Below are 20,983 nucleotides of genomic sequence, written 5' to 3' on the forward strand. Positions count from 1 at the left end.
GAAAGCCCTAAGTGGTGAAGATATTTGTGAAGGTGTTGGCTTATGTTTATCTAGTACACTATGTTATTCCAAAAGGTTATGTACCAGCAGGTTTGTGCAGTGGCCATGGGTTCACCTATTAGTGCAATTATAGCCAACTTAGCCATGGAAGAATTTGAAGATAGGATGTCCTCCCCCTTTACTTGCATGGAAAAGATACGTTGATGACACGTTCACGGTGATACAAAGAGGACAGGAAATAGAAATACTTGATTGGTTGAATAGCGGTTCGCCTTATATTCGGTTTACTTCGGAGGTTGAGCAGGGTGGGGCTCTTCTGTTCCTAGATGTGTGTGTATACAGAGAAGGCCAACGCTCAAAAACTAAGGTTTACAGAAACTCTTATGTGTCGGGGCCAATACACACTTCAAAACAGCTCAGGCCAGTTGCCACAAAAGTAGTGTGGCAACTGGCCTTTTTGGAAGGGTGGGGGTCCCGCTGCTCCTCGTCTGGAGAGAGAGAGAGAGAGAGAGAGAGAGAGAGAGAGAGAGAGAGAGAGAGAGAGAGAGAGAGCAACAAGATTAAATGTGTTACAGCAGACCTTGTAATGTGCAGTTACCCCCAGAGCATCATTGAGAGGTGTTTAAGAGGTATGAACAACAGTTGCAGGGATGCTTTTACACCTGTTTCCACCGCATACATCCCCTACTATCCGGGCATTTCGGAACCCATTTCCTGTATCTTACGTTCGTGTAAGATACGCTGTGTGCAGCTGCCAGGTTGGAGGCTGCACACAGTAATGTCTGCAACTAAAGATCCTATAGCGAGTAATGACACTAGTGGAGGCATATATGAAATTGAGTGTCCTGATTGTGGGGGAAACGAAACGCAGACTGTGGGATTGCCTGGGGCAACATAGTAGAGCCCTTAAGACTGCAAATTATGGAGGTTCAGCTGTAGCGGAACATGCCTGGGAAACTGCTAAAGAAGCAGTGATCATGGATAAAACGCATGGCTTTTGGAACCGGAAATGGCTGGAGAGTTTAAGAATATGTTCATCTGAGTGCTACAGTCTTAATAGGGATAAGGGCTGTTGCATTAATCATCCACTCTTTGAAGCCCTTATCCTACGAAGAGACGAAAGGTTTCGAGTGGCCCGTCCACTTTCCGGTTCCAGCGAACCATGCACAGACGCCATAGTTCATGTCGCAGACAAGACCTGCTGAGATGTATGTGGTACATATAGATTGTCAGTCATCCTGCAACTACTATAGCTGATGAAGGCAGCTGCTCTGCCAAAAGTTCCTGTGTTAGTGGTTCTAGTGATTTTAAATAACTTTTATCGCTTTTAATTTTATATATTTTATTGTATTTTATTCTTGTTATACAACATTTATTTTGTTTTAATATTTTAATATACAGTTATACAATCAGCATGCATATATTTTATTTTATATTATCATAATAAAGACGTTTTACAGATTTGAGTCAGTGTTATTTAGTAGCATTACAGATGAATTACAGAGTTCCTTACTCCAGAAGCCTTTTCATTGAATTTTGTAAAACATTCCATTTTTATCCTTCCAAAATAAACCTTTCTCCACACCAACTAAGAAGCACTGTTTAAGGCTCAAATAATAAATTATCTGTAATGATAAATTTTTTATTATTATATATTTAATAATACATTTTTTCAATAATAAATAAATAATTTTTTTCTGTATTTCTAATTATTAGCTAGCAACAACTGCATGTCCAACTATGACAGAATAAGTACTTTTACATTAGACAGTGGTGGGTATTGATCAGAGTATAATGGTTTCACATTTTATCATTCATTGAGAGGTGTGGGTTTGAGTCCCATCATAGACCATAGGAATTTCTAAAAGCCTCTTCACTCATGATGTAGTAGCTGATCTAAGGCAGGAGTAGGATTTTCCCTATGAGTTATTTATTCCCCCTCCCCCAGTTTGTACAGCATTCAGAGCCAACTGTGAATGCATATATATATAGACAATGTGGCCTTGGTGCTGATTTTCTATAAAAATAGTAGCAGTCATAATAATCCTTTCAGGAGTATATTCCTAGATCTACATTTTTCACATGTTAGCTCTGGGGAGTATACCTGTTTTGAAGCTCACTTTAAAGCATTGATATCCACATAGAGCAGAATCACTTCTAAAAGTGTTAAATAGCAGTTGACATCAGTGGATTAAACTAAAGCAGTTGTGATTGTTTTATTCCATAATGTTAAGTTTATTCCTAAAAGTTAAAAATGATATGAAAAAAATATAAATAAATGAAATCCAACCTTACTGCCTGCTTGTAAATAGCATGTTGATGCTGGTGTTTTTTTTTTTTTTTTTTTTTTTTTTTTAATGATGTTCAGAAAGGAAACAACAGAGAAAATTGTCTGGATTTTTATTTTTCTAGTGTTCAAGTTGTAAACATAGAGCAGGTCTTCTTTTGCAGCCCACGTAGGGTGATTGATTTCATTTTTTCTTGAGACAGATTTTTTTTCAAGCTTAGTAGCATAATTTATTGAGCAGTAAGTTATTCTAATAGACTGGTTTCTAATAATTTATTTGAAAAGCATAAGTGGTTTTCTTCCCCCCCCCACCCCCACACCAGTTTATGTTCGCTGTGGTGCAACTAAAATTACTTAAATTTTTGATTGCAGCAATATCTTATATATTTCTGGTGATTGTGTCTCATGTTGTGTTGACAAATTTTAAAAATTAAAGTGGTGCACAGAGAATTAATATTATTTATCTAATTTAAGGGCTGGCCACCAGGAACTGAAGTTGTTGCACGTTATAATTTTAAAGGCAGTTCTGATGAAGATCTGTCATTCCAGAAAGGAGATATTATGACTATTGTACTTCCTACTAAGGTAAGCTGAATAGTATTTAAATGCCAAGTTAATCAGTTACATGGTCAAAACACCTATTATTGATGGGTTATAAATTTCCTGTTATGGAAATTTATAACCCATCAATAATAGGTGTTTTGACCATGTAACTGATTAACTTATGCATGGATATTCCTTAAAAATTTGTTCAGCTTTGAAACTGATTTTAATATCTAAATTATTTTTAAAAATCAAGATACATGTGGTTTAAATGTCTTTTTTTTTAATTTCTATATTCAGTATCTGTGTATTCTGTTTTCTAGTAGTCAGTTTATTTCTAGAAAAGTTAAAAAATACAATAAAGAAAAAAAAATTAATGAAATTAAATTTAAACTTTCTGAAAAAAATTCAGTTTTACAAGATTACTATTCAGTTTTTAAACTGAATAGTAATCTTGTAAACAGCACATTGAATGCTGAGAAAACGACGATACCTTTTACAAAGCAAATGTTATTTCATGTATTAAAAAAAAGGTGTTTGTAAAACAATTTGCAGTTATTTTAACACCAGACTTATTACTCCATCTTAAGAAAATTACTTTCAGGACATCAGGTTAAGTTGCTTCATAATTAGAAATTTGCAGGTGTGTGTGTGTGTGTGTGTGTGTGTGAGAGAGAGAGAGAGAGAGAGAGAGAGAGAGAGAGAGAGAGAGAGAGAGAGAGAGAGAGAGAGAGAGAGAGAGAGAGAGAGAGAGAGAGAGAGAGAGAGTGCCATCTTCCAAACAACTTTAACCAGAGAAAACTTGTTTCTGATCCCTTCAACCTCATATTTTTCTGTAGGTTTGAATAACTAAAATTACAAGTACGAATTGCCATTGAGTGGCATAAAAAAAATTCCCAGTAACCTGAAAGTTTGGGAAACTTGAAAAGTGATGAATTTATTATCTTTTCAACCTGTTAGACATTTTGTAAGATATCAATCTTACAAGTCTAAGAAAAATTATTTTTGTCTTTGGAATTAATTATTTTAAACAGACAGATTTAGGCTAATGGCTGCACCAGCAGGTGTTTGTCTGAAGTAGAGCAGCACTGATTAGCATGGTCAATGGAATCCAGTATAAGTAAAAGCGGAGCTATTGAGGGGTAAGAGTGGGAGACAGGTCCGTTTATTTGTAAATGTAATGGTTCTGTACACAGGTAATGGCCTATAAGATAAGTTGGGGAAGGAATAAAGGAATAAAGGCACCATCCCCAAATTGTTCCTTAAATACTGTAAGTGCATGAGCAAATGCATAGTACTGTGTAGATGAAGAGAGGAAAGGAGTTAAGAAATGACCGCTGAGGGTAAACACCTCTGTGGAAATATTTTCTGTACTTCAGGGGAGAAAAGAGCCATGACTGTGAAATGGCAGATATCTTAAGCTTTGGGTAGGTACAAAGAAACCGACCCTGAAATGCGTTTGAAAACTGAAGGGCGGCTGGTTCTGGCAAAATGCAGAACCAAAAGGGGTTAAGAGAAGTGAAAGTCACTGAGGGGAAACAGCTCTGCCATTGCTTGTACTTCTGGGGAAAATAGTCTGTCTATACAGGACATGTCGTAGGCAAAGATTGAGACATGAACGAATTATAAAAGAGAGATGCAGAAAGAGAAAATGATTGGTCAGGGGAAAGGTGAAACAAAAAGAAGGAATGCGAGGAGAGAGGAAGAGAAAAAAGAGATTTTTGGAGTGTGGTTGGAAGAAGGCTTGGGGAGCAGTCAGAGAGTTGGAAAGGGTTAAGAGAAAAAAGTTATTGGGAAGTGCGATAGTTTTGGTAAAGGAGTGCGGAGTAGTGGAATTAGTTAAGGTGAGACTGTAGAAAGTCTTGGATGGTCGAAGAATGTGTAAAGGAGTGTGGGACGATGAAAAGGTATCAATAATTGTCTAATGTGTGAGAAGCAGAAACTCCACTTAGCATCGAGCCTCAGCTTGATTGCAGTGCTATAAGAATGAAGACTAAGCAAGTGCTATGCAGAGACTAAGGGAGGCAGTCATTTGAAAGAGATCCGGAGCCAATAGTCCCCAACCAGACAGTGGGGAGAAAGGAAGAAAAGAAAAAGTAAGTCCCCTGAATATTTGATTCAATTAAATTGATAGATAATACATAGGACTGACAGGTTGATCTAAAGGATAGCTGGAGTTAGGTAAACCTAAATGCAATATATAAGATGCTAAAAGTGCCAGAGAGAGTGAGAGTGTTGTCTGCAATGTAAAAGCATATATAGAATAAAGGGATTAGATAATATTGTCATTAAAAAGGAAAGTAGGTGCTCCAATGGAGCCATAATTTGTTTTATAAACCACTGAGAAATGTGTGTGTATGCGTGCTAAGAGAAGGTTATATGCCCAATTTGACATTTATATGTACCAGGAGAGAGAGAGGAAGTATAATGTAATTATATATATATATATATATGTTTTGGTTGTGAATCACTTTTAAGGGGTTGGTAAAAGGGGATAACAATATACCCTTAGTCATAAAAGGATAAAATATGTGATAATTACAAAGGGTACTAGGAAAGTTTTGCAATATGACGCAACAATGAATCACAGGAAGCTGCTTGTTGCTGCATGTTGAGACATGTTCATACATGCATAGTAGCCGCCGCGCCAAGTCGATGGGCTCAGTTATTCATTAGTAGTGAGAGTGTAAAGTGCTTGCGATGGCATCGTGGTCACGAAATGAGATAAGGACAGTTTTGCGGTATAATTTCGTGCGTGGTTTAACCATAGACCAGTGCTTAGAAGAAATGACTCTTGCACTAGATGATGATTGTCCACATCGTACAACGATATTCAGGTGGTATAGAGAATTCCAAAGGGGAAATTTCACTCTGGAGGATTCTGAGAGGCCGGGAAGGCCACAAACGTCAGTTACGGAGGAAAACGTTACTGCTGTGAGGAAAATGCTTGACGAAAACAGGCGAGTGACCTACCAACAGATAGTGGATACTTTGGGCCTAAATGCACCAGCAATTCGTTAGATTCTGCAAGATCATTTGCACGTGAAGAAACTTTGTTCTCTCTGGGTGCCGCATCAACTGACTGAAGAGCAGATGACACGACGTGTGACTTGGTGCTGGGAGATGTTAAAAAAGTTTGATAAGGGACAATCTCGGTATGTGAGCAACATCGTGACAGGTGACGAGACTTGGCTGTACTATTACGATCTGCCGACCAAGGCTCAAAACAAAGTTTGGGTCTTTGACGATGACGACACACCTGTAATTGTCAGAAAATCCCGATCTGTAAAGAAGAAAATGATAGCTGTATTTTTCAAATCGAGTGGAATTGTGGAACGTGTCGTTTTGGACACGCAGAAGACAGTCACAGCTAAGTGGTATACTGAACAATGCCTGCCTAAAGTCATTGGATCTATGAAGAACCTGCGGCCAAAGTCAAGAATGGACACCTGGTACCTCCATAACGATAATGCTAAAGCTCACCGCGCCAAAGCCTGCACCGAATATTTGACCACGACAGGACTGAAACTTCTCGAGCACCCTTCCTACAGTCCAGACCTTGCTCCCTGCGACTTTGCACTGTTCCCGCATGTGAAAACGAAGCTAAAAGGGAGGCGGTTTTCCAGTGATGAGGACCTTCTACGGGCTTGGGACAACGAGTGTGCTTTACTCCCTAGTGAAACTTGGCAGAACTGGTTTAAAGATTGGTTTCGGAGGATGGAGAGCTGTATTGAATGTAGAGGAAATTACTTTGAAAAAATTAAATAAACAAAGCTGTATTGCAAAACTTTCCTAGTACCCTTTGTATAATTGTGTGGGAAGGGAAAAGATTATATGAGAGGTTTACAATTGTGGGGAAGGAGAAAGAATTATTATTACTCTTACTGAGTGGTTACCTTTAACTTACATTAGAGCAGTGGTTCTTAACCCGGGGTACGTGAAAGTCTTTCAGGGGGTACACAGGCCTTGATATGTAAACATATGTAAAATACAATATTTTTTGTAATAAACAAAAAAAATTCATCCCTTATGTGAATATCACTATATGTATTTAACAATATGAAATATATTTAAATTATTTTACCTACGTTTTTACAACAAATAATTGTTGAGAACTTTAAAATTTAATGTTTTAATTTCCGCCTATCCTCTCCATCATAGGCCGGTGCATGATTTTCTGAGAAACAGTAACTCTGTTTATCAGAGGAGCCGGTAACTAATTTACTTTTGTCAGTTCAAACAATAGTGCTGTCCTCCTTCCCCTCGTACGATAGCTTGGCAACACGAAAAAATAATAGGCTGCCATACCCCTGTTTCAGTTATTCATTTGCAGTTGTTTATGAGGGCACCTCCGTAGCCAGGTGTGCAGGAGCAGCAGTGCGTAGCGCACACTTCTTGATTAGACCGGGGTTCGAGCCCGTGATCACCAAATACGGAGGATGTGTAAAGGTCAGGGAATGACCACTGCATATCCCCGGAGCAATATGGCCTTAGTTGCTAATGCTCCTAAAAACCAAATAACAAACAACAACAACAACAAGCAGTTGTTTAACTTGTTTTGAGCTGCATAATGGGGTTAACGATTTTGATGAAAATAAAAAGTAATAAAATGTTCTTAATTTGAATTTTTATTATCTTATTTGTATTTTACTTTGACATTAATATGAATATTGAAAATACCATTTCTTGTAATTTTTAAATAAATTTCTTTTCCTTTTTTTGATTTTATGTACGTCTACTCCAGTTAGCAGCTAACTGGAGTAGATGTACATAAAATGGAACTATTAGCGAAGCTAACTGTTTGCTGGTTTGATAAAATGATAAATCATTTTTATTTCTCATTATTTCCAGAACTGACCCTATAATGTCAAAGAAAAGAAAATATAACGAGTCATATGTGTATGCTTTGGTTTTACTTTTACTACTGAGCGTGATGGGACACAAAAACCACAATGTTTCTTGTGCAATAAAAGTTTGGGGAATGGATCTATGAAACCTTCCAAATTAAAAGGACATCTCACTTCAGTACATCCCGAATACGTATCAGACAGTCCAGAGCAATTTTGCATCAAGAAAGCTAGGTTTGAAAAATCAGGTACATTACAAAAATTGGGATTCACTCCATCACAGAAACCATGTCTTGAAGTATCTTATAAAGTTGCATATCACATTTGTAAACAAAAAAAAGCACACACAACAGTGAAACCTTGTAAAATCCTGTGCTTTGGAAATGGTTGAACCCGTATGTGGTTTAAATGAAAGAAAAACTTTAAGCATTATCTCTTTTGAACGATGTTATATCGTCCAGGATTAAAGACATGTCTGATAACATTTTAAACCAGATAATGGAGGAATTAAGAGTGATAGCATACACTTTCAGTATTCAACTTGATGAAACTACAGACATTTCTCAATGTAGTCAGCTTCTAGCTTTTGTTCGTTACCAACACATGAATATCATCAAAGAAGAATTTTTATTTTGCAAACCTCTCCAAGAAACTACGAAAGGCATTGATATATTTAATATGTTGAAAAATTTTTTTTGGAAAACAACATTTTGACTGAAAATTAAAACTTGGCAGTATTTGTATGGATGGAGCACCTGCCATTCTTGGAAATACTTCTGGATTTGCTGGTTTAGTAAAAAAAATAAATTCCACAAACTGTCAGTCATAACTTACTGTGTTACATTGACATGCTTTAGCATCCAAGACTCAATCAAGCCACCTAAACTCAATCAAGTCTTAAAAACTGTAGTAAAAGTCATCAACTTTATCAGAATCCTATGCTTTAAATCACCGAATTTTCAAAAAATTATGTCAAGAAATGGGAGCACGACATGAAATTCTTCTTTATCATACTGAAATATGCTGTCTTTCCAAAGGGCAAGTACAGGAGGGCCTCGATTAATGCTATTAATTCGTCCTGCGAGCGCATCGCGCAAAACGGAAACGCGTTAATCGAATATAATAACCAATAGGAAAAATTATAATTGGTCCTTGACCTTCTGGAATGTCCATAAAGAATTTTAAAAATACCTTTTAAATAACTTTTTAACTGTATACAATGTAAAAGATAATGAAAATAATTATGGAATTAAATGTTTATTGTATAAAACAGCGGTTCCCAAACTGCGTACCGCGGAATATTTTAAATTTTCGAGGTAAACACAGCGATACTCGACATCTGTCGGACACTGCGCGAACTACTAGCTCGAGGTAGTTCACAGTTTCAGCATTTCTTATTAAGTTGTTTGGACCTAACTACTAAACGGAACTGTTAGGTATTTCTTTTGGTCTGGGTGCGCCTTGAAAACATTACTGAGACATTAAGGGCACCATGAACCGAGAAAGTTTGGGAACCTCTGACATAAAATACACAATGAAGAAATGACTGTTGCGGAAATATTTGAACAGTGTTGACTTTCTCTTTTCAGCAGTCAATTTCCGATAGCTGACAACAATCTTCTCTCGGCGCTGGCGAAATAAATATCACAGAAAACATCAAACCTTTTGTTTGAGGTTCTATGCGATACGAAAGATTTCATCTAATTATTTTACCGCTATCTCCTTCGCGGTAACATTTTCATCTGGCTCATTTAAAAATTTGAATTTTTATGGAAGTGTGCATTGACTTTATTAACAGGAGACAAACAAGTAACACGTCTTCTTCCGATGGAACACACCGAGGTGGGCAGCAGGCAAACGTTTGTTTATTGACTGTACTACTCATGGTAAGCTTAACGTGCAATTCAAATCTTTTTCAACTATCGCATAAAAAAAAAAAAAAAAAAAAAGACCGTGTTAACTGGAAATTTGCATCGTGTAAAGTGAAAAGTGGTATAATTTTTCAAATAGCGTTAACTGGAATTCACATTAATCGAACTCGTGTTATGCGAGGCCTTCCTGTATTAAAACGTTTATTCGAACTTCGTGCAGAAGTTTTATACTTTTTAAAAACAAAAAGAAAGTTTTCTTGCCCAGCAATTTGAAAAACAAGAATTTGAAATTATTTTGGCTTATTTAGCAGATATTTTTGGCCATATGAATGAAATTAATCTTTCAATTAAAGGAACTGCGATTACTATCATTGATGCCTCTGAAATGTTAAAAAGTATTTTTATCAAAGTTACCACTTTGGAAAAGAAGACTGAAGTCTGGAAAAGAAGCCTATCCTGCATTAGTGAGAAGAGCCATGAATCTTTTAATTCCATTTGTGACAACTTATATGTGGTAAGCAGGATTTTCGACACTCGTTTCATTAAAAACAAAGAAACAAAATGGGCTTCTTGTGGAACATGATATGCGTGTTTCTTTATCAAAGATGGTTCCCCAGTTCACCGTTTTAACAATGAACAAACAGCAAGAATGTTCACATTAAACTTCTGGTTTTATTTTTTCTATTTACTTTTTTATTTATTTTATTTGTATACATTATTTATGCTTGTTAAATATTTAAGATTACTAAAATATTGTACAAATAAGTAAATAAAGATATTTTATAATGGGGGTATGCAATTGATGTTAAATTTGATTAGGGGTATGTAGGTAGAAAAAGGTTAAGAACCACTGCATTAGAGAGTAGAGCTAGGTAAAAAAAAAGGTGAGACTAAGAATAAGTGTCAAAGTGCATATTCCTGTGGAGGAGAAAGAATTGAGTGATTGTATATTTTGGTTAATTTAGTATTTTGTATTTTTCATATAATTTGATAGTTATAATTGTGTGGGAAAGGAAAGGAATATATGAGAGGTTTATAATTATGTGGAGGAGAAGGAATTGTATAATTTTGATTAATTTAGTACTTTATTTTTGGTGCCATAAAATTTCTGAGATATATATAATTTTATTTTTTAATGAAATTTAACAATGCTTTTTAACAATGCAATAAACTTTGTTATAGTGATAAAGAAAATGTCTTGTTATTCAAGAGAAATACACACAGCTCTATAGAAAACCACTGAAGTTTATACTAAAAAGAGGGGGGGGGGAATAAAAAAAAAGTCCTCATTGCCCAGAATCTTCTGAGGAAGAGAAATAGTGCAGTCAGGTAGCTTTGTGGGCCTTGGAGAAGGGGAGGATTCCAGTTGTTTAAATTGAAACTTAATAACTACCATGGTGGTTCCAAGATAAATAGGGTATTAGAAAGTATTAAAGAATTAAAAATATTAAAATAAAACAAAACCCCAGTTCCCACAATTTCTGGTGTTTTCTGCTGTTATGCCTATAACATGTACCAATTTAAACATGCCTTTTATGTCCCTAGCTGCAAAATACTGCATGCACAAAAGTACTTGCTATTTATTATCTAAACAGGTTTTTTGTAAATCTGCTTGACTAGAAAAGTTTGAAACAGGAGTCACTTTTGATGTCTGTGACCCAAGTTCCTAAATTTACTGTCTAAATATCAACCAATTAGTTTGCAAAAGTTTCTTTAACAAATGATTACTGCTATAAGTGTGATATTCTAACATTGTAGTATTTATATAATAATTAAACAAGGATAAAATAATCAGCAAGAAATATTCATGAATGTCAAGCTGCAAGCTTTTGATATTTGGTGGCCTGCCAGACTTTTCTGACATTGAAGACCACTATTGATGTTATTAGATTGTCACTACTGCTAACCATCTTAACTTGGTAGAAAATCTGGCAATATCAATGATGGTCATACTATCAGCTCTTAAATTTTGTTTATCAACATCGATTAGTATGGAAAATGATGCAAGAAAGCAATCTTTATGCAGCAGCATCATCCTTATAAAAAAAGGTCTTAACTATTGTCACCTCATTTATTCACCTTTTTTTTTTTCCATCAAATATTTGTCCAATCCCTTTTTAAATTTAGATAAACTTACAACCTTCATAAGAGTAAGTAGGAGTGTATTCCAACAGTCAATCACTGATCAAAAGAAGAATTTTAAACGTGTTTTACAGTTATCTCTCAATTTGAAGTTGTTTCCCATTGTGCATGTGTTATGACTAAGTGTAAATATTCGTTTCTGATCTTTTTTTTTTTTTTTTTTTTTAAATCCTTAATCAAGTTACCACAGTTGCCTAGTTCCCAAACATTGTATCTTAGAAAACTCAAGTTTCTGTTGATAAGAATGCCCCTTTGGCCCTTAATCCAGTTGTTTCTCTTCTCTGTACATTTTTGCCTTTCCTGAAATGGGCTTTCCAATCCCATATGCAATATTTAAGGTGTGGGCTAACTATTACTCTATACCCAGGAAAGTCAACAACTGGACTGTCAATGATATCTCATGGACCATGGGTGATCTGAGCCTAAGTCAATATTTTTGTATAAAGTAATTATTTTAATTTTGCATTTAGTAAGTTCCCTTAATTTGACATGACTGGAAAAAAATCGATTATAGATTATATTGAATGCACCTTTCTTCATATTATTGGTGCCATAAAATTTCTGAGATATATATAATTTTATTTTTTAATGAAATTACAAGTGAATGTCTGTCATTCATTAGCAGACTGTAACTCTTGCTGTCTTCCCACTTTGCATCCTAACTATATTTATATACCATGGCTTCTGTGGTGCCTGTTACTTATGGTATGTGATACAGCTCTGAAAGCTTGACCCTCCCCCAATCAAACAAAGAAGTTAGATAATTAAATGTATTAAAAGATAAGGGGCAAGTATGGTAATACTGCTTAGTGACTTATTTAGATATTGGCTATCTCTAAAAATAATTTTTTTTTTTTTTTTTTTTTTTTTTTTTTTATGAAAACCCCAAGCACGAGCAGTACAACACCAAATCTCAATCAGAACAAATCCATTAACCATAAAAAATGACACAGTGAGTAAACAATAATTAGTTTTATTTCACTAAATGAAGAAAGATCCTCTCCACAGTGTGTGGTCTGGTCCTACCATTCAAGGGTGTTGCGAAGGTGATAGACTTGTGGATCAGTGGTTAATTTTGGATTTGTTCTGATTGGGATTTGGTGTTATCCTGTTATTTTTTTTCCTCCATTTTAATTTCATTTCTATTGTTTACATAATTAAACTTGTGGCCACAGTGGGATTTTACACCATACCTTTCACATGTCAATATGCTGCTGTATGCAGCGTTGTAGTCCAAAAACATTTTGATATCTTATTTTAATATTCATGCATTATCAAGGTAACTATCAGAATTATAGATCATTGGAATAAATTATTTGCTAAGTGGTTGATGCAGAGAGTTTGGTAAAGTTAGGTGTTCAAAGCACAATTGGATAGCAATTTTTTGTTAAAAGGAATTCTCCCCCCCCCCAGAAGGTGTAGAAAAAGTCTGTTTCCTTGCATTATTTAGTCATTCTAATGTTTATACTATTAATAATAATTAAAAACATGTTTTTCAGTAGTACAGTATTGAAGAATATGTTTTATTATAGATTACCATATTTACTGTCGGTATTATGTACGTCTGAGGACAGATGATTTTTGAATGTGGCCAAGTCGTGGTTATGCATCATGAGTGGTAAACTGCATAGCATCAGTGTGGTACAGCATGCAGTGCTGGTTGTAATTTTGAACTCAGTTTGTAAGGGATGCATTATAAGCTGATAAACAATGTAACAGTTTATCAGCTTATAATGGCACTAGTGGGTGTATGATACATGTGGGGACTAATGATTTAAAGCTTAAATGAGCTGATGAATTGATTTTGAAATACAAGGTCATATTGCAATTCTGTCTAGATATGACAGAAGGGATTTTGTAATGAAAACCTTGTAGATTAACTCTAGAGTTTGATTCTGCAAGGCTTATGGGGTGAAATTTTTCGTAGCATGACCAGCCATAGTTGGTAAACAGAATTTATTTTGTAAGGATTATATTCACTTAAACAGAAGAGGTGCAAGGGGATTTTTTATTAATGCCATAGAGAATTCATTTAGGGTTCAGGGAACTGTTAAATTCCTGAGATTAGGGAAGTTGGCATACGATTGACTCAGGTTAGTTGTATGGGATAATTTTATTTAAGTCTTCTCTGACAGCACTTGTGTGTAATCATTAATTATCTTGAACACTGAAAGGGGAATCTGTAATAGAAGCAAATTCCACCAGCATTCTAAGGCCACACGAAAACACATTCAAGTAACTTTAAGGGCTGTATCAGCATTGTTAAAAGCAATAAAGTACAAAACTTAATTTGTCTATACAATTTGTCTATGCAGTAGTCAGGAGTATTGCAAACAAATTACATGAATCGAGATTTTGATCAAGTCATCTAAGGTTTATATAGTCTCAGTAAATCCAACAATATAAATTGAGTTTACAGACTTGGCACCACTTGGAGGTATGAGATGACGATTTCATTTCATTGAATATTGTGTGTGTTCAGGATGGAGGAAGGAGGTTAGAGGAATGATACTTTTGATCAGAAACTGCCTGAAGTTGACAAGAAAGCTCCTTGAGCCAGGTTAAGGTAACACAGATGCCAACTCAATTTGGTGTGAAATTACTAGTAAAGGGAAGATGATTGTGAGAGTATGTTACAATCCAGATGGCTCTTAGGAGTATAACAATTTCTTGAGGCAGGATTGTGAATGAATTAGTAAGTATGATTGTCTTGTTATGGGCAGTTTTAACCTACCTCTTACAGATTGGAATACATGGCATGTATTCCAATGTGAGCAGAAAATGTGAGCAGATGGGCTGAGAAGTGGCAACTGAAGTTTAACATTGGAAAATGCAAAGTACTGCTTATGGGTAGAAATAACCCCAGAGAAACATACCAACTGTGTGGTACTACATTTAGGGTGGTAGAAAACGAAAAAGATCTGAGGATAATTGTGCAGTCAGATGTGAAGTTTTCTGAGCAATGCAGACAAGTTGCCAGAGCAGGTTATGGGGTATTGTCAATGATATACAGGAATTTTGCTAGTGGGGAAAAGGGGAGTGGGGGTGATATTATCCCTTTGTATAAGGCAGTGGTCAGGTCATGCCATGAGTACTGCACACAGGTCTGGAGGCCTCATTTTAGGAAGGATATAGAGTTGCTTGAGCATGTACAGAAAAGGGCAACAAGATTGGTGAAGGGAACAAAGGGATCCTCTTACCAAGAAAGGCCTAAGTTCTGTAAATCGTAGCGGCTGGAGACTAGGCACCTGCAAGGTGATCTGATTGAGGTATATAAGGCCTTGAATGGGTTGAACATGCTGAATTCTGATGGGATTCTTCTGCTTGCTCGGATTACGAGGGGACACAAATTCAAATTGAGGAAAGACAGTTGTAGAATAGATATGCGGAAATTTGCCTTTAGCTAGCAGGTGGTCAATTGCTGGAACAAACTTCCATCTGTTGTTGTGGAAGTTGATAGCTTAAATACATTCGAGGAATTGGACAAACTTTTAGAGGAAATGGATGTGTGAAATTGGGTTTTTTTTTTTTTTTTTTTTTTTTTTGGGTGATGCTACATTAGCTCATATACTTGCTTTCTTGCATCACATGCCTCCATTACTGCAACTACTGTGTACTGGAAATATGCTGCTGTATATATCCTCATGAATTTGATTTTGATTACCCTAAAGAATGAAAGGGAAACTTCAAATTATTCTAAATCCAATATATTTTGGATAATCTGAAATTGCTGTCACTCTCTGATAAACAGAATAGGATTCTATATGCATTTTAGTGTGGATTATTCAAAATAGGTCTACAGTGAAATTCAAAGTCTGAATTTGAATACCTTGTCTGTTTCAAAAAATCAGTTTCAGAAACAGGGGCAAACATATTATAATGAAATTGAATGGAGCTGTAATGAAGATTTGCTATTTTTTCATGTAATTTTATAGGTTGGTATGCTTATGTGATAAATGATGTTTTGATTTATTTACCAGTCATTACTACACTCAATAAATGAATGGAATTGAATTTTATCGGCTGTCAGAGCTTGTTTTCCTGCCAATTTGTTACAGCCATGTTTCCCCTAATGATTCCCCCCCCTCCCTCAGTAGCCTACTACTGGAGGTTATTGTTCAAATTCTTGTCATTACAGCTAGCTGATTCTCTTCAGCTATGGAAGTGATGTTCCAAATTTTTACCAATGACATAAGAGGATGCCTAACTTTTTAAACATGTCTCTGTACGGTGTTGTTTAAAAAATTTCCTAGTAGTATGTGACTTTATTTTTGATTGGAGCTGTTTTGTGTGTGAAATTCAGGCATGCTTTGTTCTTACTGTCAGAGCTGATTTTCCCTTAGAATGTGTTATGGCCATGTTTCTCAGCAGATTTTTGCAACCCTCTGTGCTTGTCAATAATGGCAAATTGATATGTCAAATTTTTACCAATGATGTAAGAGGATACTTGGCTTTTAACTTTCGTTCTCCTCTGCTTGTATCCCCTTAGGTCTTTGTTAAATTTCCAAGCAGTGAGTGACTTTTTATTAATTTTAGCCAGAGTTGTTTTACTTCATAAAGTTGGAGGGTGCTTCATATCCTTCCACACATGTTGTACTTGTGTTTCACAGCATTTTGCAGCCAACTATGCTCATTAGCAAGAAGAAAGTGATTATAATTAAGTGTCAAATTTTTACCAACAATATAAGGGGGAACTTAGCTTTTAACTTTTGTTCCTCTATGAAGGGTATCTTTAGGGCCATTGAGAAAAATTAAGCAGTACATTCTACTGACATTCAAACGAGAAGTGTTATTCATCCAGAAAGTTAATTGTGATTTTCCATGGATGATATGATTGCATTGTCACAGTGAATTTTGACTAAGGACTCAAGAGGAGTAACCCAGCATTTAAGGTGGGGGGGGTGAAAAAATAACTTACTGGATAATTTTTTTTTCTCTTCCATTCCTTGTTGAACATTATTCTACAAAAATTAGTGATTCTAATCACTTTTTTTTTTTCCTTTCAGAATAATGTTTCTTTAAAGCATCACTGAAAAGGAAACACAAAAAATTAACAAAATTTGTATAATCACTCAACATTTTAAATAAATCCTTTTTACTCAAGAATTTTTTTCTTGTGAGAGAGTTGAGCAAATTTCAGTCAAACTGACATTTGCTCAACTCTCTCACTTCATTGGAAATGAAACTTTCTTTGCTGCTAGTGTCAAGAACAATGAAAACAAAATTCAATGCTACAGAACTGATGGACAAGTGGATGTAATAACTCACGTTAGAGTCCATTGGGTGCTTAGCAGGAACTGAACTTTCTCTAGCATTTAGCAACATCATATTCAAGTTTTATCAAAAAAAAAATTTTTTTTTTTTTTTTTTTTTTTCAAATTTTCAAATGGAATTATTTTCAAATTGATCCTGAAAACTGGTGTTTTTTAATTTTTTTTTTTTTTTTGTTTTTTAATTTTTTATTTATTTTAGCATATATTTGTGTGTAATATTTTCCTTTCAGGCAGCTTCCATGGTAAATATTTTCCCCCAAGAGTGACTTATTTACAAAGGTAAAATTTGAAATCAATAATCAAACTTTTTTTCAGCTGTACTCCAGTTCTGGCATTTTTTCTCAACAACTCTCAACTCTTTTAAAGTGACATCAAGCTGGTCACTGGTTCAGTAGTGCAGTTTGTTTGCATATTTTAGTTGAGAATTACAGTAATTCTCTACAGTGTTAATGAGTACAGAATTTTTGTAATTCTCACACTTAAAATATAACACATTAATAAGAATATATTCTGTACAGTCTTAATAAGAATATCTGACTAATGATTTCTCTTGATTAATTAATACCAACATATTCTGAACTTCTATGGATACTTCAAAACCACTTGAATTGTAAATGAAAATAGACAAAGTTTGGTCCCTTGTACTTCAAATTAACTAGCTTTTACTATGGTATGTTTTTTTTGAACAAACTGGATGATTGCTGCCTAGCTCAGCATGTCTGAGAGAGTACAAAGGGCTCTAATAACCTATTATTATGTTATTGCAGTCACAGACAGCAAGAGAACCAATAACAGCCAGTGGCTGCAATAACATAAAATCTAAAGAAATCTTTATGGTCAAAAGTGAAGGCAAGCACCTCAGTTTCAAGAGATGAGTCTATAATGGAATGAGATATTTCTTGGACTCACTTAACTGGATTGACAAATAAATGCTGTCAGATACAAATTTGCTGTGGGAAATATTCAAGGGATTTATTCTCGAAGCCACAAACATTCTTACCACTGGTCAAGTTCTGAAACATAAGATGCCAAAATGGATGACAGGTAAGGTTAAGAGTTTAATTGAGCAAAATAAACAGGCATGGGACATCTACAGGCAATCATATGATTCTGATTTGTATGCACACTATAAGAGAATATAATATAAAACCACTGATGGGGTAAGATGGACAAAAGCTGATTATGAAAAAGCTAGCAAAGAGAGCTGTGAACATTGACAGGGTGTTCTTCTCATGTAAGTACAAAAGAAGAAGAGAGTCAAATAAGTCCCTTGATTGGTTGCAGTGGAAGACCTCTAAAAGCCCTGCAGAAATGGCAAAGGGGTTAAACAGATACTTTTCAACAATATTTACACTTGAAAGCAAGCTTGAATCTTAAGCGTATTTTAAGGAGCTAGATAAATGATATAATGATCTCAGAGAACCATTGTTGGAAAAGCTACTGAGGTTAAAGGAGGGCAAGACTGCATGTGAGTGCCTCAAACCATTGTTAGACAGGGAAGATCCTCTTGGACTGGAGAAGTGCTTATGTCTTCCTAATCCACAAAAGTGCTGCTAAAGAGGAGTCGGGTAATTATAGGCTAATGAGTTTGAATTCTGTGGTAGGGGAAAATTATAAAGTCTACAGTTAAGGATGCAATTCAGGATCACCCCAACAAGAATAGTATCAAATAGATCCCAACATGGGTTAATTAAGTGGAGGTCATGTCTGTCAAAATTGACTATTCATATAAATTACTATGATGTAGTCGTTAAACAGTTGGATGCAGGTAACAATTCAACAGTTGGATTCAGGTAACAGTTAAACAGTCAGTTGGATACAGATAACAATTTTTATGTTATATCTAGATTTCAGTAAAGTTTTGATACCTATCCAAAGTTATCCCGCATGGAAGGTTGTTAGGTAAATTGGAAAAGGTTGGAGTTACTGGTAAGGGCCTATGCTAGATTGCAGACTGACTAAAAGATAAGAGACAGTTGTCATCAATGGTCAGTCTTCTGGATGGACCACTGTAACAAGTAGGTCTCTCAAGGCTTGGTGTTTTGTGCCTTCCTATCTCTCATTTTCATAACTGACGTTGATAGGGTATCCAAGGTAAAGTGTAAATGTTTGCTGATGATTTGAAAATGGAAAAAATGATTAACAATTCAAGCCAGTCATGCTGCTTCAAAAAAAAAAAAAAAAAAAAAAAAAGGTTTTGATCTGTTGCATATATGCTTTGAAAAATGGAAACTAAAGGTTGATGCTTCTAAATGTAAGGTTATGCTTCTGGAGAACAGAAATCCTGGAGAAAAATGTCACAGGGGGTCTGCAGGGCAGAAAGCAGAAGGTTGTGATTAATAATTACTCTTCAGATTGATCTAATGCAAGAAGTGAGGTCTTTCAAGGACTGCTGTTATTTTTGATTAAAAAAAAATTTTTTTTTAATGCCATTGATGAAGCGACATAGGGCTTGTTGTTAAAATTTGTAGGTAATGTCAAGATTGGGAGAACAATTAATGATCAAAGCCAAACTCCACTGGCTTCAAAGATAGTAAAAAAAGTGGCAGTTTTAATGTAGCAAAATGTAAGATCATACATGTGGGGAATAGCAACCCCAAAATAACTTATACACTTGGTGAGGTTTAATTAAAACAATAGAGGGACTTGAATTAAAACAGTAGAGACAGTTTTGAGGTATTTGGGAGTTACAATACAAGGGCACATGAAATTCTTCATGTAGTGCAGACAGGTGGCAAGGAGGACCCATGGTATCCTGTTCATGTTGATGATTTATCATGCATTTTTTATACAGATAGGGAGGTCATAATCCTATTGTACAAGGCAGTTTTAAGGCTGCACTTGGAATACCATGTCCATAGACTGCACCTAAATAAATACAGCTTTTTGAAAGGGTCCATGAGAAAAAACTTAATATGTAGGCAGTAGAGCTTGGTAGCTGGGCACCCTTGAGAGGACTTGTTTGAGGTCTGTGTGACACTGGCAGAGGTTTAGTAGACTATATATATAGACATGTATAGTATTTTATGTAAGACGACTCCCAAACGGTAGTTCAACTCTGCCGTGCTACACTGTGATGGTATAGAAACTCTGCAGAAAGGCCAGAAATATGTGTAACGCTGTGTTTGTGCTGTGAATATGTTTAGTTGTTTCTGGCTACTTCGCTACCAGGAAGCACATGCACCGGGGGGGGTGTCAAAGGGGGTGCCAAACCATTCAAAAAAGAGCACATGATATAAAATAAAAAAATAATAAAAATGATAAAAATAAAGAGGAATAAAAATAAATAAATGAAATAAAATGAAATTAAGAAAAATAAAATAAAAATAATAAAAAATAAGGAATTGATAGCAAACTACCAAAAAAAAAATTGGAAAAAAAAAAGATAAAAATTTAAAAAAAAAAATAATAAATAAAAATAAAAAATCCTGCATCAGTGCAAAGAGGAAGAATAAAAAGTAAAAAAGTAAACGCTTGATAGACAGACAAAAGGAAAAGACGTGAATTAAAAGGGGATACAGGGAAGAGATAAAGATTCTGCACAGGATAACTTGCATCTCCTGCTGGCCTCAGGATTAGCCTGAGGCTAGCAGGAGATAGAAGACAGGAAAACAGTGATTGTACAAGTAAGATTAGGAACTGTCCAAGTCGAAGGTGGTGGCAAAGATGGTATTTGATCTAAAGATGGTGATAGTGCTGGAATAGGAGTAGTTCCCAGAATTGAAGCACTACTGATGAGTTGTCCCTGTCTGATGAAGGTGTTATGTGTAAAATCCTGCAGAAGGTTACATTTTTCTTTGGAGTTCAAGAGAGATGACTCATTGCCTGGAGAAAACAGTTGACATAGCAGACAGAGACTGATGAAGTTCCAAGTAATATGGACAAATGAAAAGAACATGTTGCCAGTCTTCTGGGCTGCCACAGTTATACAGGGGAGAATCAAACAGGTTAAACATAGCAAGTTTAGTGCAAAGGGAACCATGACCAGTTAGAAGAGAGTATGGAGACATGGACTGAATC

The 20,983-nt window shown here is 35.5% G+C and overlaps 1 protein-coding gene across 4 annotated transcripts in view; it reads left to right on the forward strand.

The window, feature by feature from the left end:
• Window positions 1–20,983, forward strand: part of LOC150083382 (tyrosine-protein kinase CSK-like) — a 262,341-nt gene that overhangs the window by 73,584 nt on the left and 167,774 nt on the right. For all 4 annotated transcript variants that reach the window (XM_090378006.1, XM_090378004.1, XM_090378007.1 and 1 more), the window contains exon 3: window positions 2,762–2,872. In XM_090378006.1, the coding sequence (XP_090234132.1) occupies window positions 2,762–2,872 (111 nt within the window). The remainder of the gene's footprint in view (window positions 1–2,761; window positions 2,873–20,983) is intronic.

This window comes from Mastigoproctus giganteus, chromosome 7 (assembly GCF_048544385.1).
Source record: "Mastigoproctus giganteus isolate SK-2022 chromosome 7, ASM4854438v1, whole genome shotgun sequence".
Classification (NCBI taxonomy): domain Eukaryota; kingdom Metazoa; phylum Arthropoda; class Arachnida; order Uropygi; family Thelyphonidae; genus Mastigoproctus; species Mastigoproctus giganteus.